This window comes from Halichondria panicea, chromosome 2, assembly GCF_963675165.1.
Source record: "Halichondria panicea chromosome 2, odHalPani1.1, whole genome shotgun sequence".
Lineage (NCBI taxonomy): Eukaryota > Metazoa > Porifera > Demospongiae > Suberitida > Halichondriidae > Halichondria > Halichondria panicea.
Genome location: NC_087378.1, coordinates 6,084,280 through 6,104,015, shown reverse-complemented (window position 1 = coordinate 6,104,015; position 19,736 = coordinate 6,084,280). Strand labels below are relative to the sequence as shown.

The 19,736-nt window shown below is 39.5% G+C and overlaps 2 protein-coding genes and 1 long non-coding RNA gene across 3 annotated transcripts; 1 reads left to right on the top strand and 2 right to left on the bottom strand.

The window, feature by feature from the left end:
• Positions 1-5,950: 5,950 nt before the first annotated feature.
• Positions 5,951-10,131, bottom strand: LOC135331464 (uncharacterized). Its single transcript, XR_010393010.1, has 2 exons — positions 9,989-10,131; positions 5,951-6,499 (listed from the first exon to the last, which is right to left on the bottom strand). It is a non-coding gene; the product is annotated as an uncharacterized LOC135331464 (long non-coding RNA).
• Positions 10,132-11,247: 1,116 nt separating this feature from the next.
• LOC135331461 (uncharacterized) lies at positions 11,248-14,121 on the top strand. Its single transcript, XM_064526634.1, has 7 exons — positions 11,248-11,454; positions 12,143-12,290; positions 12,345-12,529; positions 12,694-12,831; positions 13,003-13,140; positions 13,353-13,681; positions 13,759-14,121. The coding sequence occupies exons 4-7, from the start codon at positions 12,766-12,768 to the stop codon at positions 14,033-14,035; spliced, it is 810 nt and encodes a 269-aa protein (XP_064382704.1). The 5' UTR covers positions 11,248-11,454; positions 12,143-12,290; positions 12,345-12,529; positions 12,694-12,765; the 3' UTR covers positions 14,036-14,121.
• A 396-nt stretch (positions 14,122-14,517) lies between these two features.
• On the bottom strand, positions 14,518-15,585 carry LOC135331462 (cytochrome P450 1A2-like; the record flags this gene model as incomplete). The annotated part of the gene is given in 2 exon segments (XM_064526635.1): positions 14,518-14,799; positions 14,802-15,585. Coding segments are annotated over 2 exon segments (897 nt in total), but the record flags the coding sequence as incomplete, so codon positions are not given.
• Positions 15,586-19,736: the final 4,151 nt, after the last annotated feature.

The window sequence follows — 19,736 nt, the reverse complement described above, 5'->3', positions numbered from 1 at the left end:
AATGAGTTATAATGTAGGTTTTGAGTGCTTCTAGGCTATGAGACAAGACAGTACCGAATGTGTACCTAAGCTTGTCTTAAGTTAAACAAGCATGCTGAGTATTGTTTGTGAATACGGTTACATGGCTATATACAGCATAAGATAACACAGTGACTGTTTTATTCCTACATGGTTATATCGATGGGCTACTAACGATGCTTTGACTTCTTTGCGGTGAAGACAATATAGTACACATTTCCTAAAAAGGAACTATATAGCTATAGCTGGTGATCTATATTGTGTTTATATGTGACCTTGCGGTTGAATTATTGGCCTATTTGCTTCCTGCTCTTTAATGCGTTCACATGCATTCATCGAGTATAGCAAACCTAAAAGAATTGGACAGTAATATAATTATATTACTGGTGTAGGTTCATATTTAACATATATATAATTATGTACATGCATTGAAGTAAAGAGGTTTCGCTATGCAGAGATCTTCTCCTCTCTAATTCCTATGCAATGCCATGGCAACAGGTTAGCAAACCGACTCAAGGCAAACTAATAAAAACACTCACAATATTTTCTTATGCTCCAATATAGAAACAAACACGAGAGAAAACATAAGACAACATTAGCTAACGGAGCAGAAATAACGACTACTATTACACTTGTATGCTATTAGTGGGAGCGTACAAACCAGTTGCATGGGCAATAGAGTTTAGCTGATTCAATAGCAACCCATGGGTAATCATCCATCCAACGTACGTGCCTGTACTTACTAAGATGTCGGTGTATAAAGCAGATATGTTTCACACGAAGAGGGTAAGCTTGTAGGCTAGTTAGTCCCTCATCATGCAAAAATGTCACTCAGTTTGTGTACTTGATTAGCTGTACATCTATATGATTTACACAATGCACATTACAAGACCATCAGATCAACTATAGTCTCTAAATCTGTATGACAAGCAGAAAATTGCATGTAATAGTGAGATGATCAATTAGCTCATTCACAATGGTGGTGGGATTATCACAGTAAACATGTCTATTTCGGCAAGAATCGATAATGCAATGTTTGTCTACAAAATTGTCACTCAAAATGAATAAATTGCATTTTTTACCAAAACAAGGTCTTTGAACTGAGCGAGTTATGGACATACTTCTGTCGCCAAGAGATAAACAACATCACTTCATGAGTGTACCAATAGTGATGAGGTAACGTACACAAGAGTGTGCAAGTATTCAAGCTCATGTTTTGAGCTATTTGTACACAGAACCCAACAAAATGTACCCACGAAAACATGTTTTACAACATGTGCACATGTCATCACTGCCTTAGGCTACTATCTGCACGCACAATGATAATCAAAATCCTAGCATTCTTCAGTAAGCATCCCTCTTCTTGATATTCAAATAATAGCCTGCCGAGAAGTCTATGCAATAATATTATTTGGCATGTTTTTCAGGTTAACAGACTAACGTCGCAGTGCTAATCGCTGATCACATGTCTGTTATAAACATACAATTAAATGTGTTGTTCATAGCAACTTCAGTACAAATTATGACTGTTCAAAACGCTCTACCGGTAGTAACTTGTGGTTAAAGAGATGGTCAATGCTAAATCTTCCAAATAATGTAGTAAGTGTAACATTTTAAGGTTTGCCAAAAATTCCCTGGAGGTTTAATCCATTATTAAGTTGAACAAATTGTGTCAGTGGGTACACCAACTTAAAGTGGGCACAAAACAGTGAACAACGTTTGAACTTGCCAAATATGTCTAATCAGGTCGCAAATATCACTAGGCAGAGCTGGCCGTACACGCAGTAACAACAAGGAACATTAATTTGATAAGCATGGGAAAATAAAATGAACTGCACATGCACCTTTAAACTGAGCGGATGGATGTGTATGCAACAGGTATTGGTTGTTTGCAAGAATGAACTCTGTGACCTCAACAACTTAATGTTGACCAACAAGCATGGTATTTCCTAACAGGGGAGGAAAGAAATGGTGACAGAAAGATCAAAGTACACAAAACGGACATAAAGTCATTGGTGTGAAACTTGTACTTTTTCTGTTGACAGTTAACAAATTAGAAATTGGGAGCCATGAAGGACCACTACAATCTGATTACTAGGCAACAAACATTCCGTACACCTTCTAACATAATAATTATTACAAGGGATTATGTGACTGACTATTATATGGCAACAAGATATTGTGGAGTAAATGTTATTACACAGAGAAAAGGAATGGATATATCGTAACAATTATGAATACACACCTACTTCATATTTGCTTTCATATAATTATAATAGTTAGTGACGAAAAAACTGTCAAAGTGTAGGTTTGGGTGGTGCAATAAACTGAGATAATTATGACAAACTATCATACCGCAAATTACATGAATACTAAAAAAATGCAAAAACGAAAACAATCATTCCTTCGTGGACTAGCATGCCCTCACAAAATGATTATGACTAATCATCACATAAAAGTACGTATCTCTCCTAAATTGCATTGATATCAACACACGTGGATCATATGTCTCTTAAGGTGGAGCAGGCACTCCTCGCATTCCAAAGCACATAACATAATCTTTGCTAGGCCACACCAAATTGATCTTATGCTTTTAATCCCCAAAAACAGACCAGGGTGGCAGGCAAAACAGAGGCACACAAGCACACAAAAATACACACAAGCACACATACCCACATGCACACAGGCTGCTACACACGCAAAACACACCCATAAACACACAGCACACACACACACACACACACAGTAATATACATAACCATGTATGCAAACACCCACACCCACACTCAATACACAAGTACACGCAAACAGAAATGGCATTCCCAAATTGCATCAACAATCTACAATTTGATGGATTCTATTCAAAACAGTCAATTACAATACATATTTCATTTCAATCAAACACTTGCACCCACTTGCCTGCACGTACACACACATGCACATGCAGGCACATGACACATCCAGGATGTGAATGAATGATCTTATCAAACCATTCCCACCCTCACGAGGCCAACATGAATACAAGCTCGATGAACCACGGTGGAAGGGATCTTTCTCGTGCAAGAGGTCACTTGGCCGTATAATCAACGCCACCTGAGTAAAGTTGTTATGGCAAATTACATACCAAGGCCTAAAGAAAATCAACGGACCATTAATGAATTAATTGGGATATTGTGTCTCTTTAAATTGGCCACTTTCATGCCTGTTATTATTCCTAAACATATTTAATTTATTCGTGATCCAGTTTCCTTCCTTCATCGATCATCGTCGCAAACAGTGAGGGTTGATCATGCACACAACATTTCCCGACAGGAGACAGTTAGGCAGTTGTTATTGTCATACCAGTAAGAATGCCTACTGGTCGCAGGAAAACACTGATTTCCTACATAATTATACACTTTCTCCCACCCTTTGATTATTCCTTTAATCACAATATTTTTATACTAAACACTAAACACACACCCTATATGATAATTGAACCTCAAGTGTGTGCATTGACACCGTAATACAATATAAAGCTCCCATTCACTTAAAAGCCGAGCTGATACAGTTATTTACAGGGTGGGTAATGTTTCTGTCTAGCTATGCCCACCCACCTCTTCCAAGCACAGACATGATAATAACGACGGAAGGAAATGCATCTGTGGTAATGACAACGGAAAGAAATATATCCATGGCGAACGGTAAAACTAGATCTGATCTCTGTAGGTGATAGACGTACGTATGTGCATAGATACGTACAGATTTACTATTAAACTGAAATGTGATCCTCGTTTGTTTGATATATTATTATAGTTACAATGAATATATCATGCCAACATATTGAGTCACGTTAGACTTGGTGGAGTACGTGTGTTTGTTGAAATCAAATGAGTTAATCCACCAGAGGAAGTAGAATACTAAAGCAACACATCATTCCATGCCACAGCTACTGCTAAAACAGAATCACTTTTATGGCGATATTACAAGGCAAAACAACACCTCTATTCATATATCACCAAAGTGTAAGTGAATGTGAAGGGGGTGGTGGGACTAGCAGTACACAGGATATAGATGCACAATTACTTATTCCAAATTACTACTCAGATTTCAAATTGGACACTAAGTCTAGGCGTTCAAAACATCAGGTAGTCAGATTTTGAAACACCATACGCTTGATCAGGAGTACATGAATACCGTAGTTTGATTAAGGACAGATAATGCAATGCAGAGAACAGATAATTATGGTGCAACCATGGTGATGTTGGATAAATTTGAATTACTACTCTTCTTGCTACCTAAACAGTTATGTTAGGAAAGCTTCCAATCATTCCAGGTACGAAGTATGGTACCTATTGTACTTGTATGATAACTCATTATTTCCGACCTCACATGGAGATCGATTTCTTGGATGGCTTATTGCGTTACAGAGTAATTCCTGGAAAATTTGTAGTGTGACTAAGTTGGTACATAGGTACATGCCTCTGTGAAAATGGCATGCATATTAAGAACGTAGAAACAGATTATTGCATAGTCGGATTGTGTTCAGAAAGGCGTTGCTTGACTAACATGATACGAATTATACCACAAGATTTTAATTAAGGTATTCACTGTAAACAATTAAGTCTTTTCATAATTAATGCTCTATACACAAACATACGTAACAAGATCAATGTCAACATAACATAGTAGAATAGGAAACAATTGTGGCAATGTGCACTTGTACACACGGCTGTAAAGATTTTGTAATGAGATGCGACTAGGAATAATTATATCACATGCAATGTTCTCATAGTACCTCAACGACATATAAATATCACAGGCCTGACAGTTCTACGCTTAGCAATTAAAGTGTCGTACTGGAATGCCTGCAAACAGCGCTGTGCTTGGTGCTTTACATAAAACAGTATAGCAACAGCAAACAAAATGCATACCAGTACCATGCTAATTATAGTTCCCAACATCCATCTAACATACGTAGTTGAATCACATGCACAAGTGACCTGAAGAGGGGGATAGTAACAAACTATGTTAGATATGATACACTTAGTCAGTCAGTGTTTCCTAGAGAGGAAGACAGCAATTGAACTATGAGCTACCTGGCTACATGCCTGGACTCCAGTCAGTCTGTCCATGTGGTTCCTGACTCTCACCCAAACAAAGTACGTAATCCTGCCCAGATACTATGGGATAGTGATTTATCAACATCATATGAGATGTGCTATTCAGAGGATGTATTATGTGTGAATTCAACAGAATAGCTCTAAAATTCCTAGAATCCAACATACGTACATGAAGGTAATTAGATATGTATAATTTTATGCTATTGCATAGAATCCATGCAAGGCTCATATGAAGGTTTTCACTTCTAAAGGTGGGCTATATATGTACGTAGCTTGCATGTGTATACAGATGAGGGTACATATCACAAGAAACAACACGATTATACGTACAGTTGGCATGGATACCAGATTCACGAGTTGCAGTATGAGAGCTACATGTACCTATGAGCGTGATAGGAACCTACTAAAGCAATCGTAATCATAGTTAAACAAACTCGCTGCTTTATTAGGCTCCCAATTAATTAAGTATTTGTGTGATACGAACAAGTAACTATGCGTCTTGTACATGTTGGATAACAAGCTCCATTGCATGGGTATACGCCCACATAGATACGTAGCCTAGTTAGCTTTATCCATGCGCAAATAAAACAGTAATATGTACGTACGTACACTTTCTTTTAAAACAACACTATTAACACTTCATTAGCTATCGTGCTAATTACGCAGAATCATAGTGCAGCCGTTTATACTAGTGCTAGTGCTTTATGCTAGTGCTCTTCTTGTTAGGTTAAATAAACAACATACATACTACATGGTACATTGTATACTTATAAGTAAACTCAATAAATTGAATTAGTAAGCCCACCTGCATCCTTTTAATTAACAAAGAATTTGAAGCTTGGCTCTCATGACTATAGTAGGAGTTCACTACAAAAACAGTTATTTAGCTATAAAAATTGCAAGTAAAACGTTAATTATGTATAATTAAAAATCATTAAAATCCACAAAATCCACATGCACCCTAACTACATGTACACTAATCGATAGGCTACTCAAAAAAGTAATACTGTCTTGTGCACGATATCTATTCTCTGACCGACCTTTGACCTCTCCGCTCTTCACAAACAAGTGTATATCATCTTTTTCAGGGTCCGGCCCCTCTCTGGATTGCAAACTCCGTCACGGTATTTCGACAACGTGATGTTCTCTGGGGAGGGAATTTCCCTTGCAGGAAGGTAGTAGACCACCCAATATGGAGGAGCCATCGTATATGGATTCAGCTATAGAGTGTAGTTTTTGCAGCACTTTCTTGGCTTTGAAAACATCAATGTTAGGGTGATGGTGTCCATCTGGTCTGAATTTGTCTTCCACGTTCAGTAGGCACTGTTCTATCTCCTGTTTGTCAGCAGCTTTAGAGAAATTCCTCCAATTTTTGTAATCTTGTGTGTGTTTGGGGAGGAGGGGTGAGTTGATTAATGGCTAGTGAAATAGCTGGTTGTGAATGGCACGAATAGGTGGATAGATAGGTACGATACAATGTACATGTATGTAACTATATACACTGATTGAGTTTCTGTACCATATAGTTGGTAATTTTTTTCGGGGGGGGGGGGCAATATTTTCGTGGTTGCTGCTTGCACTGCAGGCAAAGGTAGGCAAGGTCGCTTCATTCGTGGGTAAAATATTCGCGGTCCAGTATTCAACCACGAAAATTTTGCCCACGAAAATTACCAGCTATACGGTATGCGTAAATGTCACTACAGTATACAGAGACTCAATCAGAACATACTGATGTATCTACGTACCAATGTGTATGTAACTGCACTCTCTGACCTCAGTCATTCTATATGCTACTAATCCAACAACAGATTCCACAAAACAGCCTACCTAGTTATTGACCCAACCAATAACTACACATGTTGCACATAATTATAATGGACCCATAAAGACATAACAGTAAGTACAGTACACAGTACACAGCACAAGAAGTGGTTATGGGTCACGTACCAATATTACAATGAATAATATCCCTAAGCTCAGCTAAATCTCCCCAATGCACTTTACACAATACAACAGCACCTGTAAACTTTATGGGTCACAGATTTTGTGCTTAGATTCAAAGCTATAAATAACATTATATGGTTAACGATATACGTTTGTACTTCATATCCGGCATGGACTGTTACGGACCGGATAGAACAAAGAGACACAACAGACTTGGACTATGATTAATCTTGAACTAAAAAATCATGAATACATACACACAATTCAATGGCTACATCATCGCGAATATGGACACACATCATAAATTATGTCAATGAATATGAAACATCATGATTTAACCAGAAGCTTCACACATAACAAAATTGAATCGATATCCAACAATATCGGACATTGCACACTTAATGCTACATATAATACATGTACGTACTACCTTCAAGCTGCAGGCAATAACACACACAGAGATTGTTTGAAGGTAACTGCATGCATGTAGGGTGTACAGGCAGTAGTCCGTACTTCACTATTGGTACATGTTTATATTATATCCTAGATTCTAAAGTGAGCAATCGCTCTTGCTAACAAAGCCAGTGGGTTATGGTAACTGTACTGTGCGGAGACACTGACATGTTCAATAAACTAATGTCTTAACGTATCTTCAAACACTATATCATGGAAAGCAATACCCATCTGTATAATATTAAACAAATGCTATGGAAACCTAACCCTGACAATGAACTCTACTCTGTACCCTGTACGTGTGGGATGTGAAAACTATGGGCAATAACAAGATGGGATACGGAAACTATGGGAAAACACACAACAGCTGTTCAATGTATTTGTCGACCTCACCCTAATATACGTGAGATACAGAAACTAAGCACCTCAATGTAGACACAATTACTGTATGTGTGTTATATGGGAGCAATAATGAGAACACACACCTGCAACTTTCACCTAATGTCCTCCAACTCCCCACAAACAATATGGCATCAAAGAAAGGTTAGGGTTCACTAGCTTCCCTGTCTCTCAAAACAATCACGCTATAGGATATACTGTTACGTATCTTAATTCTCTACAATAACTTAAGTTATACAACAAAGTTTGAATGCCAACCAATTAATATTGATGGTCAGTTTACACTGAAAATATGTGCCATTTTGTATTGTATTGCAGGGAAAAAAGGTCATGCATGCATGGAGGTGTTTAATAAAACAATTCTCTAAAAGTTTGACTGATGATGCATGGCTGTATATGGACTTCCAGTAAAATTTGCTCAGAGGCAACCACAGGTCACATACAGCTGTGCTTCACTGTTGAGGCATGGCTTAACCTGTAGCTACCACCTGCCTTTAAATGGTAAGAGGCCGGGGGGCTGATATCATATGAGACAAGGATCTTTAGCACAACACATCACACGATTCGCATAAAGTAGGTTACTACGTACAGAGTTATTAATTATTCTGACCAGCTAGTTCAGATGTTAATAATTATATGTACATGTATGCCAGAGGGACTAGCAAATAGGATGATTGATGTTTCTGTTAATGATTAATACCGTACGTATAGCTGGTTATTTTCGAAGCACGAAATATTTGAGGTTTTCAAGGATTGACCTAAAAATCTGAAAATTTAGTGCCTCGAAAATTTGCGGTTATAAATGTTCGGGGTACATGCTTTATCAGCGAAAACCGCGAACATTTATACCCTCGAAATATACACGCTATAGACTCATACAAATTGGCTAGGGTCAGGATTATACTGGAGGTCATTAACAGAACAGGTTGTTAATGATATTCATAGCCTGAACGTTGCGCATGTTGTACGCACGTAATGTGCCTCTGGCAGTTTTGGTTCACCTGGTTTAGTGGAAATGAGTGGGTGGGTAAAGTACTGATAGGAAGTGCTCCAAAACAATCACATGTTACTAAGGCAGTATCCTATTTCACAGCTCAAAGCTTCCACTTCCCTAGAGGTCAATCACAAGCACTGTCCAGTTAACTATGTCATTCTCAAAGAGGCTAAAAATATCGAACAATTGTATTGGGCACACATTCTATGGTTACCATGAGATCAGCCGTGGAATTGACAGACTCATATCCTACATGCAGTAATACAACTACCACACGATAACATCAGGGGTCACCCTCAATATAACACAGCTGGTTACAATGTAATAGGTCCCAAAGCCTGCAATAGCATGTGTTTTACTGTGTTAGCTGGCCACACGTACCTGTAATGTTAGTCCGTGACTGCATGCACTAAACAGGTGTCTCTGTAGGTACATGTTAATTAACTATAATTGTAGTACACAACAATTTACTAAGCAGCTGAAATCAAGCTTTGTACTCACAACCAAATTTCTGTTTTGGTACATTATTTTTTTGAGAGGTGTAGTATTGTCATAGAAACCCCTGACCACTAGGGAGTCCGTCTATTCAGGAAGCCAAAATTAATGAACTTGTGCATCCAAGTAAGCAAACAAACGGAGGCCACACAGTTCCAGGTGTACAGTGCACCAGTAGCAAATTCCGAGCAAAAAACACGCAAAAAAACTGGCAACATGGTAAAAGAGGGAAAGCCAATCATGGGGTAAATTGCATGCTACTCATGCGCTACCACATACATTGAAATCACATGGCTATAACACGGCTGGTGCTAGCACATACCAGACATTGCCCCCAACTATTGACAATCATAAGACACTAGAGCACATATCAGACATTGTCCCCTCACCACCAGCATGGCTATCACATGACTAGTGCTAGCACACATTAGACATTGTCCCCTCACCACCGGCATGGCTATCATACGGCTAGTGCTAGCACAGTATACATTGTCACCTAACTACTGAGTGTGGCAATCACAAGGATGTTGTACAAAAAGCCCATCATGCAAACACACTATAAGGTATCTTCTGGACCACTTACTATGATGCTGACAATGATGGAGGGAGGTATCCAGAGAATGTCAGATCACGTGCAAGGGAGTGGTCTGGGGCCAGACTATAGTACAACATGGGGGCGATGTGGGATTAGACCTGTATCACACTCTAGCGAAAAGATAAACAGATTATTTGAAGTATCAGAATTACTATATAAATATTGACAGCTATACTCCTATAGAGCTAGTGAAGTTAAGAAGGCAGAGATTGCTCAGGATCAATAAACTGTAAATTTTGCTCTCACTGTACTCAGCATGTGTTGGAAGGAAGAGTGTGGCAGACATCATGTGATCTTTAATTGACCTTTGACCCAATGCATGCATCAGGTGATCTGTCTAATTCCCCTAGGTAGGGGAGCAACTTCAAGTCTAATCCCCAACTAATCCCCACTTATCCCCCATAGGGGGGAGGTGGGGCATTACTTTGACAAGTGCATTAGCATAGATTGAGGTACGTGGCCCTGAGTGCTACTCTAGTTGGTAGTTGGCAGTTGGCAGTTGGGAGTTGGCAGTTGGGAGTTGGCAGTTGGCAGTTGGGAGTTGGTATAGTTGGTAGTTCGTAACCTTAAACTTTGCAACAATAATTAGCCTGCTTTTAAATTATGATACTGACACCAATAGATCTAGCTGGCCTAAGACGGCAATATTAATCTTTATATGTAGAGTCTACACATCTAGGTAGGGAGGTAATTTCAAGTCTAATCCCCATGCACCTATATTCCTGGTAGGGGGGGGGGGAAACAGTTTTGCATGGCAAATCTTAGATTCTATTGAGGCCATTTAAAGTTATGGTTAAAAGATTAGAGGCAGTGCAAAGATCTATATACAACATTTGCTAACTGGCGTACAAGATGTATACATGTAGTCTTTTAAGTTTACTGGCCTCAGACGGCACTAATGTGTGTCCACTATATAGATCTACAATGTATAAGTAGGGCTTGCCCCCATCAATGAAGGCAATAATTCCTGGCATTAGTTCGTTGCGAAGTTTAAAGGTCACGAACTACCAACTGCCAACTGCCAACTAACTACCAACTGCCAACTCCCAACTGCCAACTAGCAACTGCGAACTACCAACTAGGCATTTAAACTATCAAGTAGCAAATGCGAACTACCAACTACGCGGTTGAACTATCAAGTAGCAACTGCGAACTACCAACTAGGCATTTGAACTATCAAGTATGAACTATCAACTAGAGTAGCACTCAGGGCCACCGTAGGAAGGGGATTGGAAACGAAAATTTTTGCATGAAACCATAGATACTGTACACTCCGCGTTAGTAAAGAGAATATAGCTCTAAAAGGTCGACTAAGCAACGCAACCACTATCACTAAACAATAAAAGAAGAAATACATAGCCCTTACTATGAAGTCATGAGAGGTCAAGGCCCGTGGTGTGTCTAAAAGTATACTAAAGCAGTTTGAAGGACTATACTGCAAACGTTTATGAACAGTAAAGCTTATCCATGGCATGAAACCATTCTATATAGCACTTAGATACATAATAACCAAGTCAAGCAATGTCTTTTGCTGTTTAGGCTTTGCAGCAGGGAAAGAAAAAAGTTGACATGGAGTAATTCAAGCTATACTCAACAAAAGCTAAAAACAGAGTAAAGACAGCGGACTTAGACAAGTTAGGGCTTGTCAGTGGTGTAAACTTACTTCTCTAGAGTAACCTCCCAGCCTCTGAGTGATCGCTAGTAGATAGGAGAGCTCAGAAACAGTTGAAATAATACAACCAGAGTACGGTCAAAACAAAAATAATCACGAGCGCGAAATCATAACGCGGAGTGTTTTAACCATTTACACAGGGAGGCCTGGTCGTTTCCAATCCCCTTCCTTTTCAATCTATGGACTTAGCCTCGTTCCCAGGCCTTACTTTTTCTTGCTGTTGTCACTGTTCATCCATAAATCATAAGAAACACATGGTGAGGCAGCAAAGAAAGAAATGGGCGTACAGTTAAGAAAAAGTAAGGCCTGGTTTGGGAAATCGCGTGATCCACAAGGATTTTTATGAACGTGGGCGATATGTAGCCCACAATCGTGACGTAAGGTATTCTCCCACGAATTCAGAGTTAATAAGACTGTACTGAGACAACCACTAAGCTGTGCTGCAAGTCAGATCAGATAATTATTTACAGTTGGTATTCATTGGGAGTGCACTGAGTTTCTACTTTCCCTACGACTTCTGTCTCTATGGCAATATGTCCCAGTCGTGGCATACTTCCTGCGCTACGTCCCCATCTTTATTGCCATGGCAATGGCACCACCCCTTCTGTTTATTCTTAGGTAAGCATCGTGATTATAATTCCAATTCCAATTATCCAATTCTGTGTGCCACAGGAGGACAAGATATCGTGTGTTGGAGCATTTGGACTGTGGTCTATTATCCTGCTACTGTACACTCTAGCCTCGATTCCAGGCCGCTGAGAAAGGCGGGGCTGGAGTCGAGGCTACTGTAAACTCCTGTTGTGCACACTTCAGTCTCAGTTCTCAACTGTCCATACGTCGACACTGTCGGAGAGTATGTAAGTAGGAAAGTCTATTTAAGCCTTTCAAGTCTGCATCAATTTAATGTTATCAGTCTTGGATTATTTTGCTGAAATGTACGTAACTGCATGACTGCATGTAGACTCAGACACTGTAGTTGATTGTGTAATGGCTGTGTTTGTTTTTTTCTCCCCGTGTACAGATATGGTTTGTGGATGGATCAGTCGAGTGTTTTACTGGATGGCATGCTCCACTGGGCATCGTGGCCATCATTATGTTGTTGCTATGTTTTGCTCTCATCCCCCTAACAGTAGTTATAGCACTCAACAAGTACCCAAAGGTAACAGAATGTAGTATGCATGCTCCATAACATAATACACTGAGTGTTCTGTTGCTGCATGTTGAGAGACTCCTAGAAACCATTGATTATAGTTGTGGGTCGATTTAAATACTTTTTTGTGTATAGCTGCTTCCTAACTAGCCTAATACTGTGTTTGTTGTCTATGTGCAGAGACGTCTCTATTGGCTTAGGAACATTTCTGCTCCATTGAAGGAGAGCTACAAGGATGACCTCAAGTGGTGGTTTAGTGTGGAGTTGGGAAGAAGACTTCTGCTATTGTTACTCATTGTCCCTCTACCAGTAACCAACGTAAGAGTACTTAGATCACATTGTTAAACACTTCCATGGCTCTGTGCTACATATATATTAGGGACATTGTTACCTCGTGGTTTGGTACATTGTGGCAACAACTGTTCATGCTACAACAAATGCTTATACTTTAAGAGCCTGGTACAAGATCATTATTGTAATATTGCTATGAAACAAGAGCTTAATTGAAGAAATGTATCTCTTAATTGCAGGCTGTACCTCTCTTGATTGTGTGCATACTGGTGGCCGTGTATATACGGACTGTTTCAGCCCTACAAGTCAATCGCAGTCAATATACTCGAGATATGCGTACTCTCAAACTTTCTCCTGCTATATTGATGTTGCAGTCTACCCAGCTCATAAAGGACAATTACGTTGTATTCCCATTGCCTGATGCCATAACTGAGTTCAATCTTACCACTACTGCTTGTCAATTGTACTCCGGGATTTCAACTCTGACTTGGATTTTGTTGCCTTTCTACTACCTACCACTTCTCGGTTTGCTGGTTGTGATTGGGGTGGTACTAATAAACTATTTAAGGTCAATTTCTATTACATGCATATACTACTTCTTTGTGTATGGTGAACTTATGATGATTTTTTCTATACCCTCCACAGAACAAGGATTATGTGGCCCCAAAAATCTGTTGACCTAACAAATCTGGAGCGAATCAACAGCAGTTACATATCACCGAGCACAAATGTCCGTAGCGTGTCAGTGAGAATAGGACACAGACGAGCAACTCACGGAGTGGCTGCCACAAGAAGTCACTTTTTAATACAACAAAAGAATAATAGTATAACTCACGAGGAGGAACTTATGTCCCCTGTATTTTCTCCCACTAGCTCAACTGTGTTTTTTAATGCTGAAGATGTACACATTTCTGATTCTTAATTTTTTTTGTGTGTAACATCATAATTATAATTATAATTATATTATGTCATGATAATGAACGAATTATTTAATTACTCTTGAATAAAATAGCCACTATAATATACAAGCAGATATTTGCATCATAATTAAGGTATAATAATATAACAATATAACATATTCAAAAAATAAACTCTGTCTGTAATGTCACGACTATAGCTATCTGTCAATACATTCATTGAACTATATCCTCAATCCTCGAGTGAACTACCACTTTGATTGTACCATGTGTTATTCCAAAAGTAATATAGTAATCCTCATGCAGTATCCAGGGGGTGGGCTGGGGGCTCCTCAATCGTATACACTGCTGTAGAAGAGTTGCAAAAAACAAAAACAACTGAAAACGACCAAGCTCTTCTCCAGCACAGCGCCTCCGACCGAGTCCAAATAAGATCACTCGACTTAGCCAAAGCAGCGTCAAATGATCCATCTTCTTTTAGAAACCACTCAGGATCAAACTTGTCAGCATTCTTAAAGACATCACCACCTCGATTGATGGAGTAGTAGTTAAATAACTGGAGTGTGTTTAGCAAGTGAGTATATATATCCATGAAACTCAGTATCACAAGTAGTTGTATGTGTCAGACTCAGAGCACTCATGATTAATGTCCGAGATCAACCAAAGATCTCGGACATTACAGCCATAGTGTAAGGCAAATCGTCTTTGTCAGTAAATTCCGGATAACGATTCTTACCCACCACACGATCAAGCTCTTCATGAAGTTTCTCTGAACATCAGGATAGAGAGCCATCATCATCAAACTGTATTTCAGTGTAACTGCAGTAGTTGCAAATCCAGCACCAAACAAGGAAGACACTTGTTTTCTCACTGTAGGCTCATCAAATTTGAACGAAGTAGTTTCATTGTCTGTTGTTTTTTCATATACTCGGTTGAAGATGTCAATCATAGAATTACCAGTACCCTCTTCGCTTTGAATCTGAAAAATTTTGTCAGAATAATCTGCCAACTCTTTAGAAAACGCTTCAAACTTTTTCAGCTTTGTTTTCAAAAGGACTTTCGCCCAAGGCAAGTAGTCACAGATCACTCCAAAAATGATAAAGTTTCCAAACTGCTTTCCTAGCTCAAGAATAGCAGTGACATCCTTGTCATTCGCATCAAATTGCTTATGAAAGCAAACATAGCCTATAATAGTACATGTCACACGGAAAAAAAGAACAAACATCGTAGCAGCATTCTGTGCAATACCCTGAAACTCTGTTTGCTGCGATTTAAAGAATTCGTTCATTATACACGCACGGTATTTGGGAGTAAAATCATAGAACGCAAACGCATCGTTTTTAGCATACGAGTAAAAATCGGGTTTTCCAGCGAAGGTAGTTCCACGATCCAAGAGAGCCTCTCGAATAGCTTTCTCTCCACTGATCACAACTTTTCGACTACCTATTTTCAGCTGAAATATTTCTCCATATTTTTTGGACAGATTACTGAATGTAAGATTCCTCTTTTGCCCCAGAAAGGGCAGGTAGCCCAATACTGGTAGGCCCCAAGGACCTTAACCTCGAGACCAGCCTTTCGTTATCTGAAAGAACGCCTGGTCAAGTTCCAATGTAGCACTCGTTCTACATGTATGTAAACTTCTAGCTGATGTTGCATGGTCATTAGAGACTGAAGGCAAACTTTATGTGCCTCTCTGATTTTCTCACTTTTGTTGACTCCTTTAGTAAGATGTTGCTTCCACAACATAGCAACCAAAAGTAATAACTAACTTTGTTTTTATGGAATGCCATAGTGGACAATACTAGAGTTTGATTCCGATTGTTGATGACGATTATCGATTTCCTTTCAAGTGATCGATCGTTGGAATCGATTGCCACCATCGATTGTCATAGAGGAATCGATGCCAGGAATCGATTGCCACCATCGATTGTCATAGTGGAATCGATTGCAGGAATCGATTGCCACCATCGATCCTTTCAAGTGATCGATCGTTGGAATCGATTGCCCATCGATTGTCATAGAGGAATCGATTGCCACCATCGATCCTTTCAAGTGATCGATCGTTGGAATCGATTGCCACCATCGATTGTCATAGAGGAATCGATTGCAGGAATTGATTGCCACCATCGATTGTCATAGTGGAATCGATCTTTGGAATCGATTGCCATGCACCATCGATCCTTTCAAGTGATCGATCGTTGGAATCGATTGCCACCATCGATTGTTATAGTGGAATCGATTGCAGGAATCGATTGCCACCATCGATTGTCATAGTGGAATCGATCTTTGGAATCGATTGCCACCATCGATTGTCATAGAGGAATCGGTCTAGTAGTTCATCGAGTCTATGTACGTATATACCTTGGTTAATATGACACTATTATTGTTGATTAAATGATTGCGAAGATAATATAATTAAATTGTACTGGCATGTGCTATGAACAACTTTGTAATCATAATTTTTAATGAGCCGAGAGGGGCAATTGACTCCAACAATCCGTTCCTATGATCGATTACCACATCGATTCCTCTATGACAGCTGGGAAGGCAACCGACAATCGGAATCCATTCCTACAATCCATTCCAACAATCAATGGTGGCAATGCATTCCTGCAATCGATTCCTCTATGGCAATCGATGGTGGCAATCGATTCCAAACATCGATTCTACCACTCTACAATCGATTCCCGCAATCGGTTGTGGCAATCGATCCCTCTATGACAATCGATGGTGGCAATCGATTCCTGCAATCGATTCCTCTATGACAATCGATGGTGGCAATCGATTCCAACAATCGATCACTTGAAAGGAAATCGATAATCGCCATCAACAATCGGAATCAAACTCTAGTATTGTCCACTATGGCATTCCATATGTTTTAGCATAGATAAATCAATATCTGTTCGTTTATCTATGGTTTTAGTGTCTGCAAAGTGAGTTGTTATGCACTTGTCAATCTAATGCCCCACCCCTACTGGGGATAGGTGGGGATTAGACCAATCACATGATCTAATACCCCTACCGTTGGGCGTGTTTATTTGGTCTAATCCCCTGGTAGCCCCTGGTGCAACATGGGGGTTATATATGTGGGGATTAGACCTGCATTGTATCACACTATAGCTATTTCTTCATGGTTTCACTGTAGCGAGAAGATAACAAGTACAGAATCACTATATAAACATGTTCTTACATTGACAGCTATAAGCTTACTCCTATAGAGCTAGTGAAGTCAAGGCAGAAATTGCTTCAGGATTAAATTTTGCTGTCACTGTATACTGTTGGAAGGAAGAGTGTGGGCAGATATCATGTGATCTTTAATTGACCTGTAGGGGAGCAAATTCAAGTCTAATCCCCAACTAATCCCCACTTATCCCCGGTAGGGGGGAGGTGGGGCATTACTTTGACAAGTGCATTACCTCTTTGGTATTCAACTAGTAAGCGGAATAATAATTATAAGCAATCAATCATCAAAGAGCAGCAAAATGAAGCAAAATCACCATTTTTGACAAGAAGGGCTGCTCTAGCAAAGAAGAGACTGGTCTAGCTCCTGTAAGTTAGCACAAATGAAAAGTATACTATTGTAGTACATGCTCCTCAAAAATCAGACCTTAACTATCAAAAAATCAATGCATCACATTTGCTACTAAAAATTTACAAAATTCTGTGTATCTCAGAACCTACTAACAGCCAGCACTTCCGCTGGAGCTCAAAAGATGTGCAAGGTAATGAAGTACTTGCACAACAAATTTCCTTAACTCAAACATATAAGATAGTTCCATGCCTAACATATTTTCTAATGTACACATATTCTAGCAGCCATTTTGGAATGATGATGTCATATGATGTAACAGGTGGTGGTCCACTGGAAGCGCCAATAGTTGAACTTTCAGTACCTGCACTCAAATTGATTCAATCACATTTAGTTTAGAAGATATAGACAAAAACGTAAAAAAACAAAAGTTCTACTCTCTTTGGTTGTTGCACTGTAGGTGCTATAGGAGGAACACAAGCATGAAAAAGCCTCTGACAGAGGCTCTGACACATGACTATAAAGAAGATGCATGGCATCACGTAAAGGATCGCACAGTCGGTGAAATCCTTAATGTTTTTTACGCGAAGAAAAAGACGGCAAAAACAATTCTCATGAATTATTCATGTTTAGACTCCCACGTTAGAAGTAAGCCTCGAGGCGAAACACGGATGGTACCGGAAGTGCACTCCGCTGCCAATCTCTTTCTCTTCTATCTATGGTATTACTAGAATGCCTTTGCGAATGAGCCAAATCAGCAGAAAATGTGGCCCTTTGCTATCTAAATATTGCGTTCTGGTAAGGGTATTTTACTAGTAATAATTTAGATATTGCGGATTTTATTGTTGCAAATTGATCAACCATCACAAAGTTTGCAAAACATTCTAGTAATACGGTATACAGAAGTTAGCTAGCCAGAGCTACATGTGTATTAAAAGGTGAGGTGAGTCACAGACACTTGAAGTTCAATTGTACAGGAGGCAATTAGGGCCTCCTCTGCCTCATTGCTAGTAACGCCCCTGATGTAGAGACACTGTAGAGCACGTTAAGAGTCTAAACTATAGCTAGAATTGGCGCTATAGTGCCCTAGAATACCTGGACAGCTGAAGGAAGTCGTAAAGACTGGAGTGACAGAGTTAATCAATATGCAAACAGTAAGTTTCTCAAAAATTATGTGTCTATACATGTACGTAATAATTGCAAGTGTCAGAACATGAGTGTGATAATGCACCTATCAATGCAAAGCTCCACTACCCCGACAAGGGGGGGCTTTGTGGGAGCTTTATTAGTAAAACCTAGCCCTGGGGGTGGGAACTTTGTAAAGTCAGTATATCATAGCTGCATGTGTCTGTATACTAAAGTATTGCAATTATTATTGTGTTCAACTGTCATGCCCCGGGGTATTTGCCAGGGGTTTGTCAAATAAAATAGCCCCGGGGAGAGTCCTTTGCACCTCATAATTGACAAAGCCCCCCCCTTGTCACGGGAGGGGGGTAGTGGGGCTTTGCATTGATAGGTGCATAATGATATTCATAAAGATAACCAATAATGATATAATGAAAGCACCACTGGTGCTGATGCCTCGGTGAAGGTGCCAAAGCTACATAACATAAAGCTACTAAGCTAGCTTTTATACACACATATTATAATTATTTGCAAAATCCAAAGAATGGGTAATGATCGATGATGGTTGTTGTTAAAAACGATCGATGCCAAAAGTTCAAGTCTAAAATTAATGGCTGCAAGTCAGCAGAGCCTTGGCAGTTGCAGCTCTCTTCTCACTCTTGCAGCTACCAATAACTAGCGTTCTAGTGCAGAGCTAACTACTAAGTAGAGTAGCAACACTCAGTAAACAATTTTGGCTACGTGCTCTTCTGAAAAGGCTGCAATGGCATTCCAAGTAAGCAAAACTAGGCATAACTCGAGAACGAAGTATTATTTTGCAAATCCACGAATTAAAATCCAAGAAAACATGACTATAGGACTATAGAAGCCTATAGAAACTCTTACTTGCACTTCATTGATCCTTGAGCAGCTGTAGCAGTCTACACACACACACACACACACACAAACACACTACCGTATACCTTGCTTGCGCATGCACACCGAGGCATAATGAGAAAAGTCGCCCGCCCGCATGCAATGAGAAACTTCAGGACCAGAAACCAGAGTCACTT

What these genes read in the sequence shown, in the direction of transcription:
- LOC135331461 (XM_064526634.1), top strand. Translation starts at nt 12,766, where the DNA reads ATGTTGTTGCTATGTTTTGCTCTCATCCCCCTAACAGTAGTTATAGCA. An exon ending in CACTCAACAAGTACCCAAAG is followed by an intron (nt 12,832 to 13,002) that starts GTAACAGAATGT and finishes GTCTATGTGCAG; the next exon opens with AGACGTCTCTATTGGCTTAG. An exon ending in TCCCTCTACCAGTAACCAAC is followed by an intron (nt 13,141 to 13,352) that starts GTAAGAGTACTT and finishes TCTTAATTGCAG; the next exon opens with GCTGTACCTCTCTTGATTGT.